The following is a 25,587-nucleotide window of genomic DNA, read 5'->3' as shown; positions in this document are numbered from 1 at the left end:
GCAGATCTTCCTCGCAGATTCATTTTTGTCATCAGTGGACATCGCATTAACTTGTGCGCCATTCAGTAGTTTGAAATAAGGTTTTCGGCGGTTTTATAAATTCGATCTTGTTAAGATGCAGAGTTCTCAGTTTTCGACATTATTACTGATGATCAGAGGAATGGGAGGTATGTGAACGTCGATTTTATGAGAGTAAACCATATATATATATATATATATATATACATACACATACACACACACATACATGCACGTGTGTGTGTCTATATATAGTGTGTGTGCGCGTGTATTATATATGTCTTCACTGATATCCCAAACAGATTTCTCAGTATGTTAAAATCACAAATGTCGACCCGCTATGCATGCATCAAGAACGAACCCTGGCACATGCAAAACTCAAAACAAACAAAAACCATACTAAACCATCATTTTTTGCAGGGTGGCAGTAAGATCCCCGGCACCACTCCCTACAGCCTCTGCTAATTATATAGATTGCACAAAATCAGGGCAAGGGAATATTCCCAAACTAACCACTTGGACACCATGGTGAACTTTACCCTATTCCCCACTATAGTGTGATCTCAGAGTTAGTATACTTAGTTTGGAGGGTTTGTGGGGGGGGGGGGTGAGGCCCCCACTTGGGTGTTTTTTTTTTTTTTTTTTTTTGGCCAAGTGTTAGTTTCACGGACATTTGGGTTTTCATTGAAATAAAGTTTTCGAAGAAGTCATCTTGTGGATGTGATTTTCAAGTGACACTTCAATAATACAAAGTAGACCCATATACCCTTCCCAGACAACAATGAAAAATGAGCTTAAGTATGACTGGGGCAGCTTACTGATCAGCAGGCACAGGGACAAACTGCATAATTAAAAAAAAAATAGTCTGCCAACTATCTGTGCCAAAGTACCTTTCAGGTTTTCAATGAGACTAAAACCTTATAAGCAGCTTCTTTAAAACATTTGTTGTACCTCAAGGATCTGTGCTATGACCCAGTATTTCCTCTCTCTCTGCCTAAATAACTTTCCTCGTGGCCTTCACCCAGTCAGCATCACAAATGCAAAGAACATTCTTCTTATTGACTTAGATCATTTGCAACTATCCTCCAAACTAAACTCCAACTTAACTTTTCCTTACTTAAATTGCGAAATCCAATGAAATTAGCACCACTACGGCCACCATGTTTCACAGGTAAACCAACATGGGAACCTTAGTTTCGAATAGAACCTACTACATCCTCCAGTCTTACACAGAATAAATTCCTTCTGCAGCTCAAACTCTGGTACAGAAACAAGTAATCTGCTCATACCAGAATCAACAACTGCTATAGAGAAAAATGTCCTATTCTCAAAATAGGTGCATTCCCTCCCCATATATACCCTTAATTTTTCCACAAATACTTCCACAATTCAATCTACTGTAACGCAAAGATGTAGACTGATATTACTAGTTAATTCTAGAACACATAATTTTTTATTGTTTGAGAAAGCTAGTTTTTTTTCTGATGACAAGAGCTACTTATTTACTATCCACATTCTTCAACTTATTTATAAAAGTTTCTTCTACTTTCTTTCAATCTAATAATGAAAACCTCTAACTACAGCCTTAGAGACTCAAATCAAGAAATTACCTCACTGTCAACCTCTTTCAAAACTGACTTTGTGAAAAACATTTCCAGATCTTGCTTTTGCCTGCTGGAATTTGAAATGTAACAAATGCAATTGCACTCTGGAAAATATCCCTTCAAAAATAATAAGTGTATATGCTTTACTGACCATGGTTAAATGGATTCTACGAACAGACCATGCCTTTTACATCAATAAGTTTTGTTACCTGAAAACTTGTTAAACAATGAGTAAAAAGGTCACACAGGAAAACCAACTGGTTAAAAATACAAAGAAAAATCCAGCAAAGCTAGACTTTCCACTGCGTGATACCTTAAACCTCTTGTATCAGATGCAACATGGGATATATGCAAATTACCCTTTAAGGATATCGGGTGTTTCAGCTAAATGGCAATTCTGAATGAATGTCCATGACTTTTTCTTTTATTTTTAAGTTTATTTATGGACAATTTCAGGCGAATAAAGCCAAGCCCTCTAGCTGTGGATATACATGTTTCTGCCTTCTTATGGCATCATCAGCATTATTAACTCACTACTATAAACCTAATACATATTAATAGCCCTGTATTTAAGAAGGGGCATTAAATTAATGCCATAATTGAGACCAGGGGAAACAGTAGCATTCAGTCTGAGTTGCCAATAAAATTCTCTCATAGCCGACAAATTCTCCCAATTCCCATGGGGTATCCTTCTGCACCCTGTCAATGATGCCAAAAAAAAACCTATTAAAGTTATAACAAACTGGTATGCTTGTATAAAGGATTAGTAAGATGGCTATGCTTGATGGCATATAAATGTTCATATATACGCTGACGTAGAACCCTTTCCGTCTTACCAATGTAAAAAAAATGGCAACCCTGACAAACAGTGATGCAAACCAACACTGAACTCCCACAATTCCCTGTTTTCAATGTAATAATTTTGGGGGACTGCCTACCACAACCTCCCAACCTGTTAAAATACAAGAACAATAACTACAACTTCCACACTGCTACCTTAAAACTTGCACAATGTACACAGTGGCACGCACAAGAAAAATGGGGAAAAAGAGAACTGTATCTGTACATTGTATGCACATTTTATTTTGATCTATTTGTATACTACTGTCTATTATATTAATTTTGTTGCATCTAAATCTATATCTGTTTTATCTATGCTCTTCTATCCATTTCTCCAGTACATTACACTGTATCTTGTATTGAAACTATAATGTGCATGTTCTCTGGAGTCCAAGTAATGGTTGAAAAGGACATTCTGGCTTGGTCAACCACCTAGTTGATACATACATAAAGGCATGACCTGCAGCACGCAGCAGTTTCACTCAAACTGGAAATTTTAAGCCACCACTAAAATTAGCTAATACATCACCATGGAGCTATGAAAAATGCAGATCTCCATCAGTGCTGTGTGTTATGGGTCACACTGGGATCTCCTTTCCTCCTCTGGTTAGCCTTACCCCCCTCCCAACACCAGTTCAGCCCCAAGAAGATAAACTTCTCTTGTAAGACAAGAAAGCTGAACTTGGATGGACATCAAACTATAATCTTGTAGTACCAACAGGACACATGACAACTGAAGTGGATGGAAGGGCCATCCAACCACACACTGAGACAGACAAAAGGAATCAAATGTGTACTGCAGAGGGTTCTCTTGGGGATAAGCTAATATGGTGCCAGCACAATTGTGGCAACTTATTTCCAAAGCCCCCTCTTCTGCTGTGGTTTAGAGCTAGAAAGAATAGCAAGCAGTAAGAACAATCTCCCAGGATGGAAGGAGCCAGAGAAGTTCAAGACATAAGAAAATCAAACCATGCAGCACAGCTGTGTCAATGAAGGCTTGACTCCTGCAGCAGAACTCCAACGGTAGTGTTTAGTTAACTTCAGTAGAGATGGATAAATGGCTATGACAAACTTCCACAGTGGTCACTTTTTTTTTTAAACAAGCACTGGAAAAAGTAACTTTTCCTTGATTGTTGTCAAGAGATAGAAAGAAATATACCACATATGCTAATACACATTTTTTTTTAAGAATACTTTTTTAAAGAATACTTATTTGGTGCAATACCATGTACAAGAATACAAAAAAAATAATGAATCACATGACCCATCAACAACATCACACCTTATCAACAAGGTTGCACCCTATGGGGAAAAAAAGGAGTGAAAATATGGCCTTCTCCACTCCACTCAGACATCTAACAACTATCTCATTCCTTTCAAGAGTATAAGCTGTCATACAAAGAAAGAAGATAAAGTACTGATTCAGAAAAAGAACACAAAGCGTATAAGAAAATCATAATTTTTTAAATATATAACTACACTTTCCCCCACTGCCTGTTGTGCATCAGTTTTCCTGTCATATTGGTGATTCACGCCACAAGGAATGGCATTTATCCTAGCAGCCAAATACTCACTGCTCCATGGAAGCTTGGATGAATGCATCTCCCACAGGGTTAGACCACAAGCAACTGTGCTTCCTCATATGTTACTGCGCCCTTTACAGTATATGAACATGCTGTCTAGTGGGTTCTTACCCTCAACCCTTGCTATGTATTACTCTGCCACCTGGCCTCTGACAGGTATCAGTTAGTACACAAAGTGGTCCCTCCTTCCCAGAGGATGAGTTAGACAGTGCAAACAGATCTTTATCATCCTCCCCAGCTAGCTTTTCCAGTGCCTAGGTTTGTCATTTACACATTGATTAAATGGGTAAGAAAACTGGTCCTAGGACCCTTTTCAGCTCTGACTGGGTGTTGCAGCAGATCAACTACAATGCTTTTATATAGGAAAGGAATGAATATGTATGCTTTGATAGGTGGGAAGAACCAAAGTGCTTGGAGAAAACTCACACAGACACACGTAATACATGCAAAATACACTTACCAGTGACTGTATATCAGGATTGAACTCAACACTGTGGCTCTGTAAACCACAGATCTAAACTACTAAACCACTATGCTGCTCATATTGTTAATTGATGCTGGGCTGTCTTGTCTGCAGATGGAGCTTTGTCCTTTTTTGTGACAACCCTGGCAAGTTAAATCATTTTTCATTATACAATATGTTAACATAAGAGACTCAAACCCATGTATCACATTTTCTTCTTTAGTACTTTGAACAGCAGTGATGTTAAATGGGAATCTATCAGCAGCTAGCTACTCAGGGTACAAGAAAATATACACTAAAGAGGAAAACACTAAAAAGAATGACTTTACTTGACTCTGTGAAGCTCTAAAATTATAGAGTGGTCTAAATTTAGACAAAAAAATGTATACTCACCCTGGAACTACCTGTTTAATCTGTGGCTTTACATATCCATCCACTGGTTTAGCTGCAAAAAATGAGAATAAATAACAAGCCATAAGATTTGCAAGGATAAAGGACTATGCAGCTTGGAAATTAAATCATGTTTGTCAATCAATAACAGTATTAACCAGGTAGCATTTGAAACAAAATGAAACGATTAAGGAACATAACATAGCTGTATTAAATAAGTTATGGGTTCTCACTACAGCGAAGCTGGAAAAAAGACAAGACTACAGGACTTCAGACTAGTCAGCATACCAAACTTTCCCAGACTGCTAAACCCCATCCACAATCCCTATAATATACTGCTACAGCATTATGTTTCAATCAAGCAAAAGATAAACGACAAAGAAAGCAAAGGAGGGAAGGATACTCCCTGTGTCCAGACGTTTGCTCACAGATTCAGCATTATGAGGAGTATCCATAACTTTTATATCTGTTACTGTAGAGTTCTAGATGCAGGAACAGACAGAATATTCTCTCCAGTTCTTTCTGGTTGGCTGCTCTAAGCAATACTGTCTGTAAAACTGTGACTTCAAAAATGATGTCAACCCTTGAGGCCATGACCAGCTTGCAATGATTTGCAAATGTGTTCAGGGCAGACCAGGTAGTAACTGCATAAGTATCTTCAAAAGAGGCTTTATAGAAGAAGACTGTGGTAGCGTCAGCTCTGAAACACTGTGGTTTAGGAAAGCTAAGCAATTTTTGATATTTGTCACAATAGAAGACAAAAAACACTTGAAGAGCCCTTGCCAAGTAAACCTTTTACCTTTGTGTCTCTTGCCAAAGGAAACATAGTTGATCATCTTTTCTTATGAACATTATTCTGCTTAAACAGTATTTAAGGTGCAAATGATTTAAGTACATCTCCATAGCCACTAAGAACATGAAGAAGAGATTGGTACTCCGAGACTTGTGAGTGAGGTTAAATATCACAAACCCGGTGACTCCACTTTCTGAATATCACTTTTGCCAATGAGAAACTTAAGAATCACTTGTGAGGCATCAGGATGTTCTTGCTTGCTTAGCTTATCCAACAGGCAGCAATCTATTGCTGCTCAAGACCAAAGCTTGGACTCTCATGGATTTTCTGTACAGTCGTAACGAGTAAGTTCCTCTCTGCTTTTTAATGTACCATTCTACTGGCATATTGCCTAATATAAGATGAGATACAACCCTGTAGAATCCAGCTCTACAAAGCATAGACAGAAATGAAGAACACTCTAGTAACTGGGAAACTGATGCAAAGTTCTTATTCTTGAATAGACCACAGTTCTCATGCCATGAAGCTCTGACAGTGTCCTCTCCATAGGACAGAAAGAATGCAAGCTTTGATTAACTGACAGTTGTTGTGTCTTTTGGCTTTTTCCGGTTAGGGGTCGCCACAGCGGAACTCCAGTCCGCTAATGATTGGCAGTAGAGTTTTACGTGCCGAGTTGCCGGCCCTGATGCACAACCTTCAACGAAGGTACACCCATTCACGCATGTCTCCACACAGAAGACGCTCTAGCTGAGAATTGAACAGGACAACGTCTTACTGTGAGGCAACAATGCTACCGCAGCACCACCACCACAGTGCACATTCAAAAAGCTGTGAATTCTGAGCCTCAATAGCTTCACCTCATCAGTGGGTATGAAACAAAAAAAGCTTTACAGATACCTTGTACCTTAATTTGTGTTTCCTCTTGTTTTTTTTAACTTGACATTTGGTGGTGGTGCTGCGGTAGCGTTGTCGCCTCACAGTAGGACGCTGTCCGGTTCGATTCTCAGCTAAAGCGTCTTCTGTATGGAGACATGCATGAATGGGCACACCTTCACTGAAGGGTGTGCGTCAGGGCTGGTAACTCGGCATGTAAAACTCAACTACCAATCATTAGCAGACCAGAGTTCCGCTGTGGCGACCCCTAACCGGGAAAAGCCAAAAGACACAAACAAAACAATTTGTTTACTGAAAATGTCTGACTGGGAAGTGCCCATCTTCATGGGAGGCCCAAGGAGAAATATTCCAGATTATAAATTACATTTTACAACATTACTGAACACAATCCATTACATTATACATAAGAAAATGTAAAATATCATAAACCATAACATACAAGACAGGTAGGATAACAGAATAAAGGCAGGTCACATCTGGCCATTCTATTTGCCATAGTATAAATGGATAATCCAGAGATTTTCAACCTTTTTCATCTCATGGCACACAAACTAATTGCAAAAATCTTGTGGCACACCAAAAAATGTATTATATTTTTTGCCTGACAAAAAAAAAAAAAGGTATAATTTAGATTGCTTCAAAAAATCTTTTCCTCTTTTACTTGTATTTAATATTTAATGAGATATCTGAGCTTTACATTGCTTTAGAATGTCTTTTGTGCAAGGCTGAACTTTAGACAGGCATACTCTTAAATCTTCTTCCATGGTTTCCAGCTGCAATCTATTTTTTGTTCTTATTATTCATTGTGGAAAAGCTCGACTCACACATATATGGCGTGGAGAAAGGAAGAAGTGCTTCTATTGCTTCTTTTGCAATATTGGGAAATTCACTTTTAAGAGATAACCAAAATGAAGTAGTATCCCTTGCTGTATGTTTAAGTTTTAATCCTCTGTCATTTCTTATCTCTGTCAACTCGTCCTCTTCTGTAATATTTAAATTTGACAGTTTGCATGCATTTAAGATGGATCTCTTATCCAGTCCAAGGAAGATGTCAACTCAGGGAAAATATTTTCCAATATTTATAACAAGTAATCTTAAAGTTTGTAAAATTAGATCTATAAGACTTCCATCCAGTTTCCAACTTTTCGTTAGCTCAAACATTTCTACTGTATTTTCTCTTTTGATTCTTTCTTCCAAAAGCATTAGTTTTTCTTTGATAGCATAAATTTTGTTGGTAGAGGTAAGAACATTTTCACAGCCTCCTCGCATACATGTGTTCAAAGATTGAAACAAATCAGAAAAAAATGCAACCTTATTGCATCAAAGCTCATCAACTGAGATTGTTGAGTTGTCAAAAAAGTTAGAAGTTCCTCTTAGTTCATAAAATCTTAACAGAACTTGACCACGAGATAACAACCTAACTTCTTTTTATTTAGTTTATTTTACATTTGTTTACTGGGAAAGTCCAACTGGACACAGGATCCCTTTTCAGTGGAGGTCCGGGTAGAAAAGCTCCAGTTACAAGGATAATGTCAACATATACTAGCATACATAGAGTTCCAGTTACAAACATTTCAGCAGTTTAACAAACATAGAGGATACAATATTGATGGCAAATACAAAAGTAGCAAACATATATTTCATATCATGGAACAAAGTCCCATCATAGCTCATATTGCTACAGTTGCAGCTGAAATAATTCAGGTTATATACCTACAGATGTAGTTGCTACAGGTGTGATTGAAATGATAAAGGAGGTTATAAACTTAACAGATTAGGTTACTATATCATGTTATTTAAATAAAGAGGGTAGAAAATTGTTTGGGAAATCAGGAAGGCCTAATCAGGGGAGTAACAAGATCATAGCCAGATATCCACTAGGCGTGATTTGAGGAGCTTTTTGAATTGTCAGAGAGAGCTGTTAGAAGTTATTGGGGTTGGCAGCTTATTCCACATTTTAGGAATATAGTTAGAGAAGAGAGATTTCCCAGCTAAATTGTTGGCTTTGGTGGCATCTAGAAGGTGTTGGTTACTGGAGTGAAGAGATCGGGCTGAGATATATGGCTGCATGAGTTTTTGGAGAGAAGGGGTTTTATTAGCTTGGTGGAGAATTTTGTGGGCAAAGGTTAGTTGATTAAAGTGTAGAAGTTGTGTGAATTTGAGCCAATTGAGCGGTTTTAGTGCTGTACAGTGATGTGATCCATGTAAAGCTCCAGTGGCAAATCTTGCTATTTTATTATAGCAAGATTCCAGTTGGTTTAGGTCCATTTTGCGGAGGTTGGTTAATACTGGGGAGGCATAGAGGAGGGTTGATAGGAGGTGTGTGCGGGCTCTGGTAACTTTCATGTTATTTGTAAGAAACTGTGTATATATAGGAGACCTATTTTCTTGTGAGCCTTTCTGATGGTTTGGGCTATGTGAATATCGAATTTCAGGTTATCAATTTCTACCCCGAGCAGTTTAGTGTGAGTGCTTGGGGTGATCATAATTTTGTTCCTGGAAAAGATATTAAAGGACTGGGAAGATGAGAGGAATCTGGTTAGGCTAAAAAGAAGGAGCTTAGTTCTGCTGAGATTTAGAATTAGCTGGGAGCTAGTGAGCCAGGTTTCTAGGGACAGAAAGGAATCTTGGATGTGGAGGTCTTCTGTTGTGGGGGGAATGCATACTAAGGTGGAGTCATTAGAGCAATGTACTACAGAGGCTTGTGGTGCTGAAGTCCTGAGGTGGTTAGTGAATGGAGAGAAGAGTAGTGGTCCAAGGACTGAGCCTTGTGGAACCCCTAACGAGACTGGAAGAAGAGGAAAGAGTTGGGGTTGGCAGCTTGCAGTCGCCCTGTTAGACAGCTTTCAAATCATGTAATAGTGGAATTGTTGAGGTTTTAGAGTGGAGAGAATATTGATAAGTTTATTGTGATTGACCATGTCAAAGGACTTAGATAAGTAAAAAAAATATGTCTGATACAAATTCTCCGTTGTTTCTATGGTGGTTAACAGTGCTAGTAAAGGATAGTCATGCTGTGGTGGTGCTGTGAAAGGGACGAAAGCCATGTTGGGTGTTTGATAGTATGTGTGCGAGAAGGTAGTCCATTAGTTGTGTGTGCATAACTCTTTATAGTATTTTGGATAAGGGAGATAGAATTGCAATTGGGAGATAACTGGTGAGTTCAGTGGAATTACCTCCCATGTGTAGTGGTAAAATGTTGGAGGTTTTCCATATCACGGGTATGTGGCTTTCAGATACTGAACAGTTTGAGTATTGCTACTGGGTAGGCTATTACTTCAGTTGCACTTTGTAGAAATTCTGCTGGAAAGTTTTCAGTGGCTAGAGTTGTTGGTTTGTTTTTGAAGTTTTTTTTATAGTTATTACAGATACTGGGTGTAGTTTGAAGTGGGAGGTGGAGTCTTGGGATTTGGTGCTGTTCTGGGGGACAAGAGGGGTAGGGTTACTGTCAAAGCCTTGAGTGTTTGCTAGGGATTGGATAGTTCCTGTGAAGAATTTATTAAACTGGGTTGCAATATTATCATAATTGCTGGTTGTTGTTGCGGCCGGGGTGGTGGATTTACCTGGTTGAAGTATGTTATTAACTGCTGCCCAGAATTTTTTGGGTTTTTTTGTATGGTTATTTTGGATGTTTTGGTAAGAGTTGAGTTTGTCTAATTTTATTTTTTTTTGTTTTATTCTGAAGTTCTAGACATGTTTGCTTAGTTGTTTGTGTTTTGTTTTTTTGAAATTGTTGCCAGACTTTGTCTCTAGCCTTGAGTAGGAATCTACATTTTTTTAGTTAGCCAGGGTGCATATTTAGATTTTACTCTGATAGCTCTAGGAAGAGCATAGAGTTTAGTATGTCTAAGGATGTGTTGTTGAATGAGTTAACTGGGTCATCAAGAGGTAACTGTTTGAGAGACTCCCAGTTACAACTATTTAGAGTGGTGGTGAAGCTATTTAAGCTGAATTTTTTTTTTTGTTTCTGATTAAGCTGAAGGTGGATTGGATGACTTGGTGAGTCAGAGTCCTAAGAAGGAAGGTTGTCTGATGGTCACTTAGACTGTGTGGCAGACAACCTGACTGAGGTGCCTGAGAGGGGCTGTTAACTAAAATCCAGTCAAGAATAAACTGTGTCTTGGAAAATTGATCAGCCCTTGTAGGGGAGGTGATGAGTTGAGTAAACCCATGGAGGTTTATAAGGGAAGATGGATTTTATGAGGGGCAGTGCCAATCTATATTGAAGTCTCCCATCAGAATGGTTTCTTGTGGTAGAAAATTGGATATCCAGAGCAGTATGTTTTCCAGAGTGGGGATATTGTTTCCTGGTGAGATATAACAACCAGTAATATTAATGTGTTTTTGGGGGATTCATTTTTAATTTGGAAAGATAAGTTCAGCATTGTCAAATTCAGGAATGTTTATGTCTATGTGGTCTAGAATTAGGTGATTTTTAAATAATATAGCTAACTCATCCACTCTTTCTAAATTTCCTGTCTTTTCATATAATGTAATCTGGGTCTGCTATTTCATTGTTGTTAATATTGTATGGAATGTTAACTTCTGTATGGAATAACAACTGCATGTGAGAAGCTTCCATTGGGAAACACAGTGCTGCAAACAATCTTGATTGCAATGGCCTGCTTTCTATATAACTGACAGTTGTGACATTCTTGTCTAGTACTTTATTCAGCTCAGATTTTGATGCTAGTACTTCTCTGTGGAGAAAACAAGGAGTACAAATAATTCTAGGATTCTTTTTTGGAGACAGTGTAACAAATCCTTTTGCACTTCATGAGATGGAGTGTGCACCATCTGTACAAATACTGATGAAGGAATCCCAAGACAAGTTATGCTAATTGCTAGTCCCCTCCACCAATAGGGGCCTATTGTCCTTGAGCACACTGAAGATGGCAGTGTCGTGTTTTGTACCCATGTGTAATTGGGCTAGTCGGAAAATCTGTCCCACAGTACCTTGCCTTAGTGATAATTTGATAATTCTTGAAATTAATTAATCTGAAATAAAAGGGAGGCAAAGTGGGTTTTGGTAGGTTGTGGATGGACATTTTCGGTGGCAGAAACAGCAGGTGAGTGAAGTAATCCTTAAGTTTTAAAAGGCTAACTATCTTTTTAAAAAATCTTGTGGCACACCTGTACACCTCTCAAGGCACATCAGTGTGCCGTGGCACACTGGTTGAAAACCCCTATAACCCTATGAATGAAATGCACTAATCACTTTTGACGAATCAGAATTAGTTATTTGAAGTTTCCAACTCATTAAAATAAGGAGAATTATTAGGATTATAAAATATACACAGCAAAGAAGAGGCAGATGAAGTGATTAGGTAAAACAAGAAGAGAAAACAGTAAGTAGGTAAGGTAATAAGTAGCTATATAGATAGTTGTAAATGTACTATAATGTTGTATTACACAGAACAGTAAAACATCTGTAGTGATAAAGTAGAAAATAATGTGGAAGAAAGATGATATAAGATATGAAATACAGATAAAAGATAGTATAAGATATAGTAAGAAAGTGCTTTGAGTAATAGATATCACAGTTTATATTAAGCACGTGTGGAACAGGATCAGAGACCGATATCAGTTAAAATTCTTTTGTTGACAATATGAAAGACTGAAGACAGACGTCTACCCTAATGGATATAGGGATTGAGTTCCACGCTTAAGCTGTAAAATAGAAATACAGAGAATGTCCTGCAGTTTTGGAATATTTATGCATGGCCATTGGTCACTGAATCTAAGTGGCCGACTGGGGAGCTATATCTGCAAAATTGTTTTTAAGGCAGAATAGGAAGTAGGAAAATGTGTTAGACTGTAGGTCGAAAGTATCTGTATTTTAAATATTTATGTAGTTCAAGCCAATGTAATCTCTTCAGTAACTGTGCAGTGATGGGTTTGAAATATGTACTGGCTACAAATTTAGAAACTTTACTATAGCACTGTTCAAGTTTTAGTGCGAGTAAAATCTGAAGGTTTGTCAGGATAGGGGTGCCATACAGCAGATATGGCAGGAGATATGCTACCAAGGTGATTCTGAAATTATTTGTTAAGAAATTTTTGACTCTGTGTAGCCAGGCAAGCTGGATTGTCGGAAGCTGTGTTGGTTAAGAGCAAATAGTTGTTCTTCAGCAAAGTAACTTGCACACCGTTTTTGGATGTACTTTTCTAATATTTTTGAAAGAGGGGATAACATTGCCACTGGTCTAAAATATGAGAATTCTATAGAATTTCCACCTTTATGGAGTGGGATGATATCAGATTTTTTCCACAGTAGTGGAACATGAGATTCTTGTACAGACCTAAGTATAGATAGTGAACAGGCTATGTAATTTTCTGATATTTTAAGAAATTCATTAGGTATGTTACCTAGGGAGAGAGAGAAAGCAAACATGACTTGAGTTTGCTTAAGAGTTGTTTTATTATGGGACTTTCAAGATGGTTGCACATTGAGTAAAAGCTTAATTTCAGCTTTCCCAGTGTGAAAACAGACTCGACAAGACAGAGCCAATAAACTCATTATTTTGGGTACATTTCAGTAACTGGCTAGTCAGTGCACTGCCTTGATGCCAGCAAAAAAAAAAAAAATTCAGAGAGCCTGAAAGAAAATCAACCACAAAAGGTGAGGAAAAAACACTGAATAATCCTGCAGCTGTTCTGCAAAAAGCAGTGCAAGCTCCTGCTTTGGTCCAAGACATGACTTCCAGTAACCTAGAGGAAGGAGTCAAATGTATTGAGTTGATTAAAATAAGCAAAACACTGACACAGTGTATATCAACTCAAATAACAAAAGGTTGGATAAAATGGAAGTAGCTTTAAACAGATATTCAAATGAGGTGATAAAACTGCAAAAATCAGAGGTTGAAATTAAGAAAAGGCTGGCTGAATACGAGACTGCTCAAGAACAGATGTTTCAAAAACTAATAGGAATTTAGAGGACAGAGCACACAGGGAAAACCTGAGATTTTCTGCTGTGCCAGAGAAGCTGGAAGGAAAAGACTGTATTAATTTTATGAAAGCACAAATAAGCTTCTGGACTGATATTCCACAGCAGGACTTGTTAACTGAAAAGGCACATCACATGTATGCTCCAAACCTATGAGAAAGCAACCTAGACCTTTAATAGTAAAGATGCAATCCTACCAGCAGAAGGACAAAGTACTAAAAGTGGAAGACAGGAGACTGTGGAAAATGATCACTCACTGTACAGGCAGAACAGGAGTAAATTTATTCCACTAATCAGGGAATGTCGAGAAGCAAGCGTGAGATTCAAACTGCTGTATCCAGCTATCTTCAAAATATTCTTTCCTGGAGGAACAGAATCATTTTTGATGCAGAACATGCTAAGGAGGAAATACAAAAGTTTGTCCAACAAAAAGTGACCTGTGAAACAGAAGGAGATTCTGCTTCTTGTTCTGGTAATAAAAACCAGAGAGAGACTGTGCCAATGAAACCTTTTCCTGTGTTTTAACGGAAAATGCTCGAGAGAAAGAAAAAAGCACAAAAGTTGACTAGAAGAACCGAGAGTATGTTGGAAAGGAAGGAGCGACTGGATTTAGGAGATGGAGATAAATAGAAAAAACAGCAAATCAAATTGAGAAATAAATGTGGGATTATAAAGCATTAATTATATTTGTGAAGTATTACAGAACAACAGAACAAGAAAATCTGGAAATACTGGACTTTTTTGACTTTGTTAAACTTGCAGGGGACTCTAAAGCATATGCTTTACTTCATGTCATTAATGTTTTGAGGAACACTTAGGAGAGGGGATGAGGAAGGAAGGAAAGAGTTAACTGTAAGTAAAACAAACATTTGCTCTTAACAGTAATATTTGTATAGTGCATGACATCTGCAAGCCATAATGTAAAGTTTTCTCAGTTATTTTAAAGGAGATCCGCACCCCACAGACTGAAAAAAACATATTTATTTCATCATGGTTTGGTGTTTCCTACATTTTAACACCACTCTGGGACCATTTACAGATTTTTAAAGATGTTTATACATAATTTCCGTGTCTGACCATATGAGGTCTGGCATCTTGAAGTAATTCTGATTGTTGAGTCTGCCTCTAGGTAACCCATAATGCAGTGCTTGTCTGTAAAAAAAAAATTACATCATGCAAGCTTTTTTCTTCCTAAAGCTCCTGCCACTGCATTGATTTTACATGCACACACTTGCTGTCTTTCATTCAGTTAGTTTTAAATAACACTTCATGCCATTCAATGACTACTTAAAACACAAACAGTGCAAATGCCACAGAACAGACTTTTAAAGTGCTTTTTACTGCTGCTTCTTTTTAGAATGGCTAAACTCTAGTCTTTTATGAAGCCTGAATTGAACTACTTTGACTCATCTCCCACGCCCCTTCACACCTAACTTCCCTAAGCTGTCAAAGTGCTAAGGGTAATTTCAGCTGTTTCCTGCTGTGACTGACAGCTCGCAGCAGGAGACTTGACTTGTGCACTATTTCCTTGTTCTAGCCTTTACTTTCTGTATGGGTAGGGGAAGGACTAGGGAGCTGTGACTTCACTGCACGGGTGGGTTTTTAGGACAGTAGTGGTTATGTCAGTTTGGGGAGGGAAATGGCCAGAAAGCTACCTGTATTCAGTGGCCTTGATGACATCACTGAATTGGAGACTGCAGCAAGCTTTTTCAGGGAGGGACAAAAGTTTTTTGAAAATGAAACCACCACAGTACGGTAAGGTATTGTTCTAGTGGAAAGAAATAGTCAATTTAAAATATTTTAAATGCTGTATTGTTGTTTATTCATAGCAGGGACAGTAAATGGGGAGAAAAAAGACAAAGTTGAGCATGCAATTATAGAATACCATTGTTGTCCTTTAAAGTGTAATGGGGATACTAAAGTAAACAGGTGCCCATTTATCCTTCTTTTCTCTTTCTCCTGTTCAGCTTTATGAAATGTAGGCACTGCAATGTAAAAAAAAAAAAAAAAAAAAAAAAAAAGAAGAAAAGTCTGTTCAAAAGAATATGATACAAGAAAAAATGATGTGCTTTTTCTCATTCTTGCATAGGGGAATTGACTGGATTAAGGCTCTTCGCTTTATCTAGTAACAAGTTTTAAAAGAAGGCAAATAAATAAAGAAAACGGAATATAATAAAACTCTTCTCTAACAAATAAATAAATAAATACTTGTAGAAGCAACTCTGGTATCTGGTTCTCAATCTCCATGGAGACAATCTGATAAAGAACAATAAAAACAGAATACTTTTCTTTTAACGGCTTTCTTTCAATGGCTAGGAGATCATGTTTTCTGAAATCATTCAAGTGTTTTCTCATTCTAGGAGAGCTATAAAGACAAGACAAAACCAGAGAGCACTTAATAGAAGCACAGGCTTCTTAGCATGGATAACATTCCTTTTAGGTTAACCCAAGTCTATGAGTGTGGCTGTCAGTCTGGGACAATTGTCCCTATTAGGAAGGCAAAACATCAATATTTGAAGATGCACATAATTTTGTGTGTTAATATTATGTTAATAGGTTTTTGGGGGTGTATTTGTTTTTTTGTGCGAGGGCTTTCAATAAAACAAAAAGTTTTGCAAGATGTAACACAGGCTCGAATGGATATGACAAGAAACAAGTGTATATAAAAGGTCAACCTGCCAAACGTGTACATGCACCACAAAAGTTGGAACTAGATACTTATAAAAAGCTTCATCTTTACTATCTGAAAGGTAAAGCTGCTACGTTAGTTTAGGATATTTTGCAACTGTAGTTTAGGCTACTATATATTTTTTGATGTCTCGCCGCAGAGATGGTTGTACCAATTTGTTCTTAGTAATCGTTATGTTCTGCACTTTTTAATAGTGACAATATATTGCTGTTCTCTTGACGAATAGTCACTGTATGGGTATTCTGTTTGGTAGTGGAGTTTTGGCAATATCATCCGTCTTCACACAACACCACACCATATATCTTTGGTGTTGTTTGATATATTCGCTTTGCATTTTAACTGGATGTTTTTTAACTGGATGTTTTATGATAAGGAACTCAGGATGAGCTTGGCTTAGCGACTCTAATTACAGAGTTATTATACATATTCTAACTCCATCAGTGATATCGCTGTGTTTCATATTTTTGTTTTGTTTTATAAGTATTTTGGCTCGTGGGCTAAAGTATGTATCTTGATCACGGGCACTTACTGTTTTGTTTTATAGTGACCTTGGCTTGCCAGCAGGAGTGTACTGTTAGCTTTGTAGTAGAGCATGCTACATTTCTTTGCAGCAGCACAGTTTATTTAAGGCGCATTGAGTGCGTTTCTCATGCCAACTGTGTTTATTCATGCATTTTAAATATTTTTAAATGCTTTTATTGATTTTTCATCTGTTTCATTTGAATTTATTAATGTTGTCCCTTTAAACCAGCTCATGATGAATGTTACAATTATTTAATTAGTGCTTCAATTAGTTAAGTTTGAGCGCCAAAAATCTTTGTATAAATGGCTGTTCAAATTTATGTTTTACTACACCTGAAGAAGCGTAGTACAGCTACGTGAAAGCGCTTGTGTGTTCCTGTTTTCAATAAAGAAGTTTGCTACAACAGTCGACATCTCTGTGTGGTGTATCCAGTGGATTTGGTGTGTTCCACTTATAAAAAGCTGTTACAAATAAAAGGTAGGAATATTAACTTTTTAACATAATAACCCTTTTGATATTACCTTTAAATGTTAACGGTCTCACAAATATATACAACAAAAGAGTAGTAAACTATATTTAAAAATGTAGAGTACAAATGGCTATGCTACAGGAGACACATTTGGAAAGAAATGAACATGTGAATTTGATAAAGGCTTTTCGTAAGGTTATTCAGTGGAATACCTGGGACAAAGGAAAACAGAAGCACTTATATTAACTGCAAGAAGAGGTCCAAATAGTGATAGAAGATACTAAAAAGTATATTAATGGTAGATATGAAGTACTAAGGGGCTACTGGCAAGGGAGGAGGATTACACTGGCATATATTTATTATTTTACCTAAAACTGTTATAATGTAGCTTAAGAAAATTCTGGGAAAACTAATCAGTTTTCAGCACGGAATACTACTTATAGGTAGGAGCTGTAATTTGATTTTCAGCAGGGAATATGTGTCTGGGGGACCCAGGAGGGAAAATATAACAAAGGAGGGTAGAGTTTTGAAGAAAGTCATAAAAATATTTGATATGGAAGCTGTGAATTCAGTAGTAGGACTTCAGAGTGAATTTACATATTTCCCCAAGATACAAAAACTGAGCTGGGACAGACAGAACTGACATTTCACAGAACATGTGCATAATTGAAAGTTTTGATATGCATCCAATAACTATTTCAGATCACTTGCCAATAACAACTGAAATAAAAATACAGGGTAATGAAAGAAAAATGAGACACTGGCACTTTCCTACCTATCAGTTGAAAAAAGAAGAATTTAAGGAATGGGTAGTAGAAATTATTCAGGAATTATTAGAAAAGATATACATTTATTTTTGAAAATATAGCAAATGAGTGGGATAAAATTAAAGTGGAGTTTAAAAATAGGGTGGAAATAAAAAAATGAGAGATATGGTTAAGAAGTAACAATAATTATTTAGAGGGACTAACAATTGCTCAAGTATTGCAGAACAGGAGGAATCTCAAAGAACAAGAACAAAAACTACAGAGGGTTAAGCAGAAAATAAAGGATTACCTTGATAATATGAAAGAGTTTAGAAAGACTGGTGTTGAGCAACGATTTTTAATGATAATGCCAGAGCACAAAAACTTTTAGCGCAATGACTCAGGCAACAGAAAGTAGAAAGGGTTGTTGCCAAGCTTAAGGAGCCTATAACAAGGAAGATAACAAGAGATCCTGTACAGGTACTAAAACTATTTTGGAAATTTATAGCAGAGAAATATGGAGATCAAGAAAATGTACAAATGGAAATGCTTATGGAAGAATTAAATATGCCAAAGTCAGAGGTATATGAGGCTCAATTACTAATAGTTAAGATAGGAGGAGATGAGAAAAAAATGGTGATGTATAATCAATTAACAGAAAAGTCCCCAGGAATCAATGGTATTCCTGTGGAAGAATGGAAGCTAGAAGGGAAAAACTGATAAAGATGTGGAATGTTTTGTTTAACAGCATTTTAAGAGGAGAAGAAGCATGAACTTCCTGGAAGAAAGTGGTGGTGACTATAATACCTAATGAGGGTAACGACCCATCAGATCCAGCTTCATACAAGCCCATTTCAATCCTAGACCATGGTTATAAAGTGTTTATGTCTATAATGGCTAAAAGAATGGCAAAGGTGACACCAAACACTGATAGACATGGATCAATAGGATTTTGTGGAGGGGAGGCAAACATCTAACAACATTAACAGAACATTTGATGATCCAGAGGGAAGCTGAATGTAAGGAAAAACACTGTTGTTGGTTGCTCTTGATGCAGAGAAGGCATTTGACAGAGTAAGCTGGGAGCTTATGAGCAGGGCAATGGAAGCATTTGCATTCCTGGTCGATTAGGAAGATATATATATGAAGGTTTGAGCAGAGGAACCATGTACGGGTGTCCTATTTGCCCTTTACTTGCACTACATTTAGAACCATTGGCAAAGAAAATAAGAGACTCAGAAATTCAAGTATATAATTGGTATTGTAGTCAAGAAAAGCTGGCTCTATTCACAGATGATATTTTATACCTGATATAACCAGAAAAGGACATTTTAGTGTTGTGGAACATTTTGAGGGAATTTCAAATCTTTTTGGGTATACAAAATTAATGAAGCTAGAACAAAGGCAATAGCTGTAAATTATTCACCCATACATGAATTGGTCTAGCAATATCCATATTTATGGGGACATGATAAAATGAAGTACTTAAGAGTATGGATTAAAAAGGATTCTGGTGTGGCAGCTAAAGATATATAGGAAGAGACTAAACAAAAGATAAAAGAAAAACTGAGAAATTGGAAGCTCTGTTACATGGGTATGGATAGCAAGATACAAGCAGTTAAAATGTTTTTAGTCCTTTTAGAGTTGTACACAGCTCTGGCATATTTTTATCAATCAGTGGAGAAGTTGTGGATAGCAATTAATAAAGAGTTGAAGGATTTTATCTGGGAGGGAAAAACAGCAACTGTCAAGTGGGATAAGCTGATTCTTCCAATTGAACAAGGCAGTTTGAAGGGGTATTTAAGACCTACACGGTTAAGGCTCCTATACACGGCAAACCCAGAAACCTATAATTCAAAGTAGAAAGGGATGACACAGGGGGGGAAGCTCAAGAAACAAAGAGAGACTGGAATTCTGGATGCAGTTCCTTAAGGAGAACAACAATAACCATGCAGAATACTACATTCATAAAGTAACAAAGTATTCTAAGAGCTAAGCTAACACGAGAATGGAGAAAGGAGATTCTGCCAATAGTGATGACTGCAATTAGGGATACAGATAATAGACAAAAATTCACCTGTTTTTAATTTTTAAGGTGAATGTTTCAGCATTTGTCTATCACCTTTGCTAATGTTCTGGTTTAACTTAGTGATTTATTTAGTGACATTTGTTTACTGGGAAAGTCCAATGGGCCATAAAGAGCCAATTTTTAGTGGAGGCCTGGGGAGAAAATAACAGTTTATATACAGTTTACAATGTATAACAACATAATGCAAGTTTACATTGTATACAGGCATAATATACAAAAAGAGATAAGGGTACGCTATAAGAACAAATTAAAGTGGGCAGGGTCCACCATAGTCGGGTAGACAAAGCTGCAGAAACTATAGCACTGGTGTGTGATCTGGGAATATTATAGAATTGAGTGTAGCGGGCATGCAAGGTATCAATGAGAGTTCAAGTAGTTAGAGAAGCCAAGGTTAGTAGTAGGAGGAAAACAAGTTAGTACCTTTTCAATCACTAAGAGTGCTGTGAATGTGAGTTTAGTTATCAAAATTAGTCACTGATGAGTAACAACTATTCTCAGTTTTATATCTTAAACATACTGTTTTAAATACATGTACTTGTCTTGACAACTACTGCTTTAAATATATACTTGCAATGCTTAGATGGGTGTCATGCGACAAGGAGGCTATTTAAGTGCAAATTTTGAATTGTTCTGGTTTTACCTGAAGAAATCTGCATGCTTTTAGACTAAAGTGCTCATTACTTGTTTTAATAAAATCAGTTCATCGTACTTGGTTGTGTATTCTCTGGCAGAATTTCCAGTAAGTTTTTTTTTAGTTTGTTTTGGTTGTTTTCTTGTTGATATAGATAATACACAATAGGGGCTGGAATTTACTGCAGAAAACTGGTAAATGAACCAAGGTATTGGGAGCAAATAATTAGAGAGAGAAAAGGTAATAGAAAATGGGAAGAGGCCAAGAATTTATCTGGACTGCAGGATACAGACTGCCTTCCCTATCAAGGATTGATATCAAAGTATAGACAATGAGAAAGAAATAGGGAATCCTAAGCAAAAGACCAGCACTGGTAGAGGTTTTAATAGAATCTAGAATAGAAGCTGCTGTTAAAAAGGGATAACTAGTACAGCATACAAAATACTGCATGACAATTATAAGAGTCAATCAGAGGAGGTTAGAAAGGATTAGGAAGAGAGACTGGATAAGCAATTCACAAAGAAACAATGGGGGGTATGTGTATGTCTTACAAATACGCACCTAAGTCTAGATTTAGAATCATTGCTTGGAAGTGTTTACATAAGTAATTTTATTCCCCAAGTAGAATCCAAAGAATCTTTCCTCAGGTTGACAGCATATGCTGGCAATGTGATGGGAAGAAAGGTGTAACTGGGAATATATTTTCTGGGAGTTTAATGAGTTGGCAATTTTTAAAGATTCCCTGCAAACTGCTCTGTCAGAGATACTGGGTAAGCAAATTGGGGTAACTAAGGAAATTATCTTTTAGCTATGACACAGAAGTGGAATAGCGTAGACAGACAGTCTAATTATGATGGCTGCCAAAAATACAATTACTAGAAAATGGAAATCAAAGTCTAAACTAACTTTACTAATAGTAGTAAAGATATTAACAGAGATAAAACAACTGGAATTTGGATCTTTAGAAAAAGGTAGGAACAAATTACATAGGAAAAAAAATGGGAATATTAGGCACAATATATGCCGAGAACAAATGATTAAAAGAAGGCAGGATTTGAATGAGCTATCTAATGTTTGACTGACAATGACTGGATAGATTATAAGTGATGTATAATGTTTTCAACTACAATTATATCAATATGGTTTGTGATGCATAATATTTGCAACTAAAATTATGTCAATATGGTTTGTTTTCATTTATATAAATGTATGACTGCCTGCATCATAAATGATAATTTAAGATATTTCTTCTTCTTTTTTTTTTTTTTTTAAGAGTTGCTTTATGATAGTTGTAGGGGTATATTTTATGGTATAACAGAGCTACAAGTATCTTTGGGCTTGATTTGGAATTGTAATATTAAAATCTATGGTGATAGAGGCTATGGTATTGATGAAATAAGTATTTAATTGAGTGGCAGTATCAAATAATGAACTATTAAGGAATGGACTAGGACTTTGTTTTTGTCCTGGATTCAAAGTTTCTTTAACGAATGACCAAAACTTTATTGGATTGTTTTTACTATTGTTCTGAATATCGCAGTAATAGTTTTGTCAGATTTTATTTGGTTCTGTTCCTGATTGCGAAGGATTCTATAGTGGTGGACGTTTTGTGCTGTTTTTGAAGTCTGATACATCTTTCAGGCTTTGTCTCTGACTTTGAGTTTTTTCATTTGTTTGCCCAGCCACTGTGAATATTTTTGTTTTTATCCTTTTGTTTCTGAGTGAAGTTAAGCTATTTAGTACATCAAAGAAGAATGAGTTAAATTTTAGAGCTTTTAATATGTTCCAATTGACTGAGGAAAGAAGGGTACTGAAAGGGTGTGGGTTGAAGTTAGTTAGGTTGCATAATGATTTATAAAGTTGTTGTTTGAGGAGGGAGGGATGACAGTACCGCTTAGTAGATGGATGAAGATGGTTGATAGAGTCTAGCAGAGTACCAGATAAAGGGAATTTAGCAAGCTCTGATACTGGGATTCAATCCAATAAAGAACTTTACTTTTGTTGCAGTATGTGGGGCTTTCTACAAGTTGCTTAAAGCCAAGCAGATTGATAAATGATTTGGAAAAGGCTGATCTAAGGTTAAGCCAATTTACACTAACATCCCCTAACATTATTATTTCATGTGAGATGGAGGCAGAGGTCCAGAGAAGTATTTCTTCTAAGGTATCAATATTTTTACTAGGGGTAATATATACGGCAATTATGCACATATGCTTGAATTTAAGTTTTAGGAAGGAGATTAGGATTTCTGCATTTTAAAATTGTGATACGTGAGCATTATAAGGTTTTAAGTAGTATTGGCTTAGGTAAATTATTGGAACTTCACAACCTTTTCTTGTTGAGATGATCATTACATGATATGTTGTAGCCAGCCGGTGTTATTTCAATGTGGGATAGGTTTTGTTTTAACCAAATTCTGGTTGTGGGCAGAATATCTGGCATGTTAAGAGAAACCCATGAATGCAATTATGATAATTTATTTCTAATGCTTCTGACATTTATGCCAATAAAAGTTAGCTGACTAGTGAGGGTGGGCGGTGATGCAGTTTATGCAGGATGGGCTACAATATAAGGTTGTTGGGAGGTTGGGTGACTTAAGGACACCAAAAATACTTGAGGTTCTTTTTTTGAATATATTTTGCCAGTTTGCTTTATTTTGGGCTAGTTACAGGGTAGGTTAAATGTTTTCAACTTGAAACAGAGATGTGGGACATTACTGAAGATATTAGCAGTTATAATGGGAGCTTTTTGGAGTGAAGTAGGTTTTTATTTATAGGAATAATCGGCAAGATATTATTTAGAATCTCTGAGTTACGACAGGAGGTTAGATGGGTGAGAGACAGGAATATACAGAAGGTTAGGCAAGACAATAGCATGAAGCCATGAAATGCTGAAAGGATGATAATTTTGTTGAGACTGATGACGGAGAAAGATTACTGTGTAATTTAGTACTAGAGAGAAAAAAGTGTAAATAAGTGTAATGATGAGTGCTACGGTAGATGATGCTGATGACTGCAGCTAGCTTTGTAATGAGAGGCTAGAGGCATTTAAAGTGAATACAGGAAAGAGGTTAAGGAAGATTAGTTATGGGGAGTGACTGGCCAAGGAAGGCAAGTTAATTTTGTATGCTAAAAGGATCAGTAGGGTGGTTTGTGGTAATTAGCTTCTGTGACTGGAGAAGTGTGACAGAGGAGGGGTTTACAGTTCGATAATGTTAAAAAAGCTGGAGGTAGGTGGAAATTGGGGGCGGGGCAGGGCAGGGGAAAAGAGTGAGCCCCAAGCGTAGCAATGCTGACTGGAGTGGGTTTCAACTCCTTGGAAAAGTATGTTATCGGAATCGCTCTGTAACGGGGCATTACAAATGTGAGTAACTTTTCACAGTATTCTAATGAGAGGCAGTAATTTGTTGAATAAAACAGAATAAGTTTAATTAGACAACCACTGCAGAAAGACAGAGGTTTGTATTGATGATGATGATGGATTATGAGGTACTTCTCTACCAGCCTAGTCTTATTAAACTTGTTGTGCAGCACAATGTGTTTGATACAGTTAGTTGTGAATTAACAGCACAGAATTCAACTGAGTCATAAGCAAAAATATTTCAAGAAGATAATGAAGACTTAAAATAACGGTGTTTAACTCTGTCTTTTTTAACTTTGAAAGAGTGATCATTAAATTTAATTCCTACAAGAATCTGGTCTGATAGCAGTACCCGCGTAAAGAGCCATAGGGGTTGTTTCTCAAAATAGGATACCTAGTTACTGGTAACACTGTTTTGGATGCCTTAATTCCTACAAGAATTTGCTCTAATATTCAGTAGTAGCTGTGTAAAGAGCTCATTTCTCAAGATACAACACCTAGTAAGAGGTAACACTGTTTCACATTCTCTTTGTATTTAATTCCTACAGGAATTTGGTCTGATATTTATTAGTGATGGCATAACAATAATAAGGGGTTGTTTCTACTGATAGAGTGCCTAGTCAGAGGTAAAGCTAGTCCGGATGCTTTTCTTAAAAGTTGATGGGGCTGGATGAGGTGGAGAAGATCAGATTAGGTTTGACAAAAAAACTGTCAGATTGTCAGATCTGATAAGTGAAATGGTGCACCTACAGTATGAAATTTCATTCAGTTCTACCATGTTATGTTCTGAGGAGCCTTGACTGGTAATGAAATGCAGAGATGACATGACGACTAAGTTATGCTTTTTTTAATATGCAAAAGTATGGGGATAGTTGTCTAGGGAATAAAATATACACTGCTGAAAGAAAATATTGTGTTTATGGCACAGTCATTCTTTTAAAACTCCAGTGAGACTTGAATATTTCATCATGACCATTTCACTGCGTATGCCTACAAATCATGTCAGTTTGTAGAAGGCACCTTGACTCCTAGCACACAACCTACAGTTTGTGAGATATTAGGTTTAGTGCTACAATAATGCAATACATCTCAAAACAAACAACTTATACATGAACCTATGGCTGTCTCACTTAAATGTGTCTAGCAGTATATTTCTAACACATCATAATTAATTTCACTTTATTAATGTAAATATGTAAAATGTTTCACATTTTTCATAACCACTTTCAGTAAAATATTTCATGTTTTTCATAACCTCTTTCAAATACTCTTCATTAAATCAAGTTCTGTATATTCCCCCAGTGAGAGTAACTATCCTATCATCTCAAAGTGTGCAGATCCAAATAAGGGATGTTGCCAACTTGAGTAAAATTCAGTTACTGGCTAATAAGTACGCTGACTGGATGTCACTTTTCCTAAGCCATGACCTACTTTTCATGAGATACTAATCCAAATATTAGAATAAAAATGTTAATACAGAGTATCTTAAAACATTTTTTTTGTCTTTTAGGTTGCCTTCTGTTGACCATCACGTCACCTGCCAAGCTAA

The 25,587-nt window shown here is 36.8% G+C and overlaps 1 protein-coding gene across 4 annotated transcripts in view; it reads right to left on the bottom strand.

The window, feature by feature from the left end:
• Positions 1-25,587, bottom strand: part of LOC122787814 (signal transducer and activator of transcription 5B-like) — a 2,227,565-nt gene that overhangs the window by 113,750 nt on the left and 2,088,228 nt on the right. For all 4 annotated transcript variants that reach the window (XM_044054718.1, XM_044054719.1, XM_044054721.1 and 1 more), the window contains one exon: positions 4,902-4,953. In XM_044054718.1, coding sequence (XP_043910653.1) covers positions 4,902-4,953 — 52 coding nt within the window. The remainder of the gene's footprint in view (positions 1-4,901; positions 4,954-25,587) is intronic.

Source organism: Protopterus annectens, chromosome 13.part0 (assembly GCF_019279795.1).
Source record: "Protopterus annectens isolate FY-2018-M chromosome 13.part0, PAN1.0, whole genome shotgun sequence".
NCBI classification, from domain to species: Eukaryota; Metazoa; Chordata; order Ceratodontiformes; family Protopteridae; genus Protopterus; species Protopterus annectens.
Note: the sequence above shows the minus strand (reverse complement) of the source record. Positions and strands in the feature narration are given on the sequence as shown.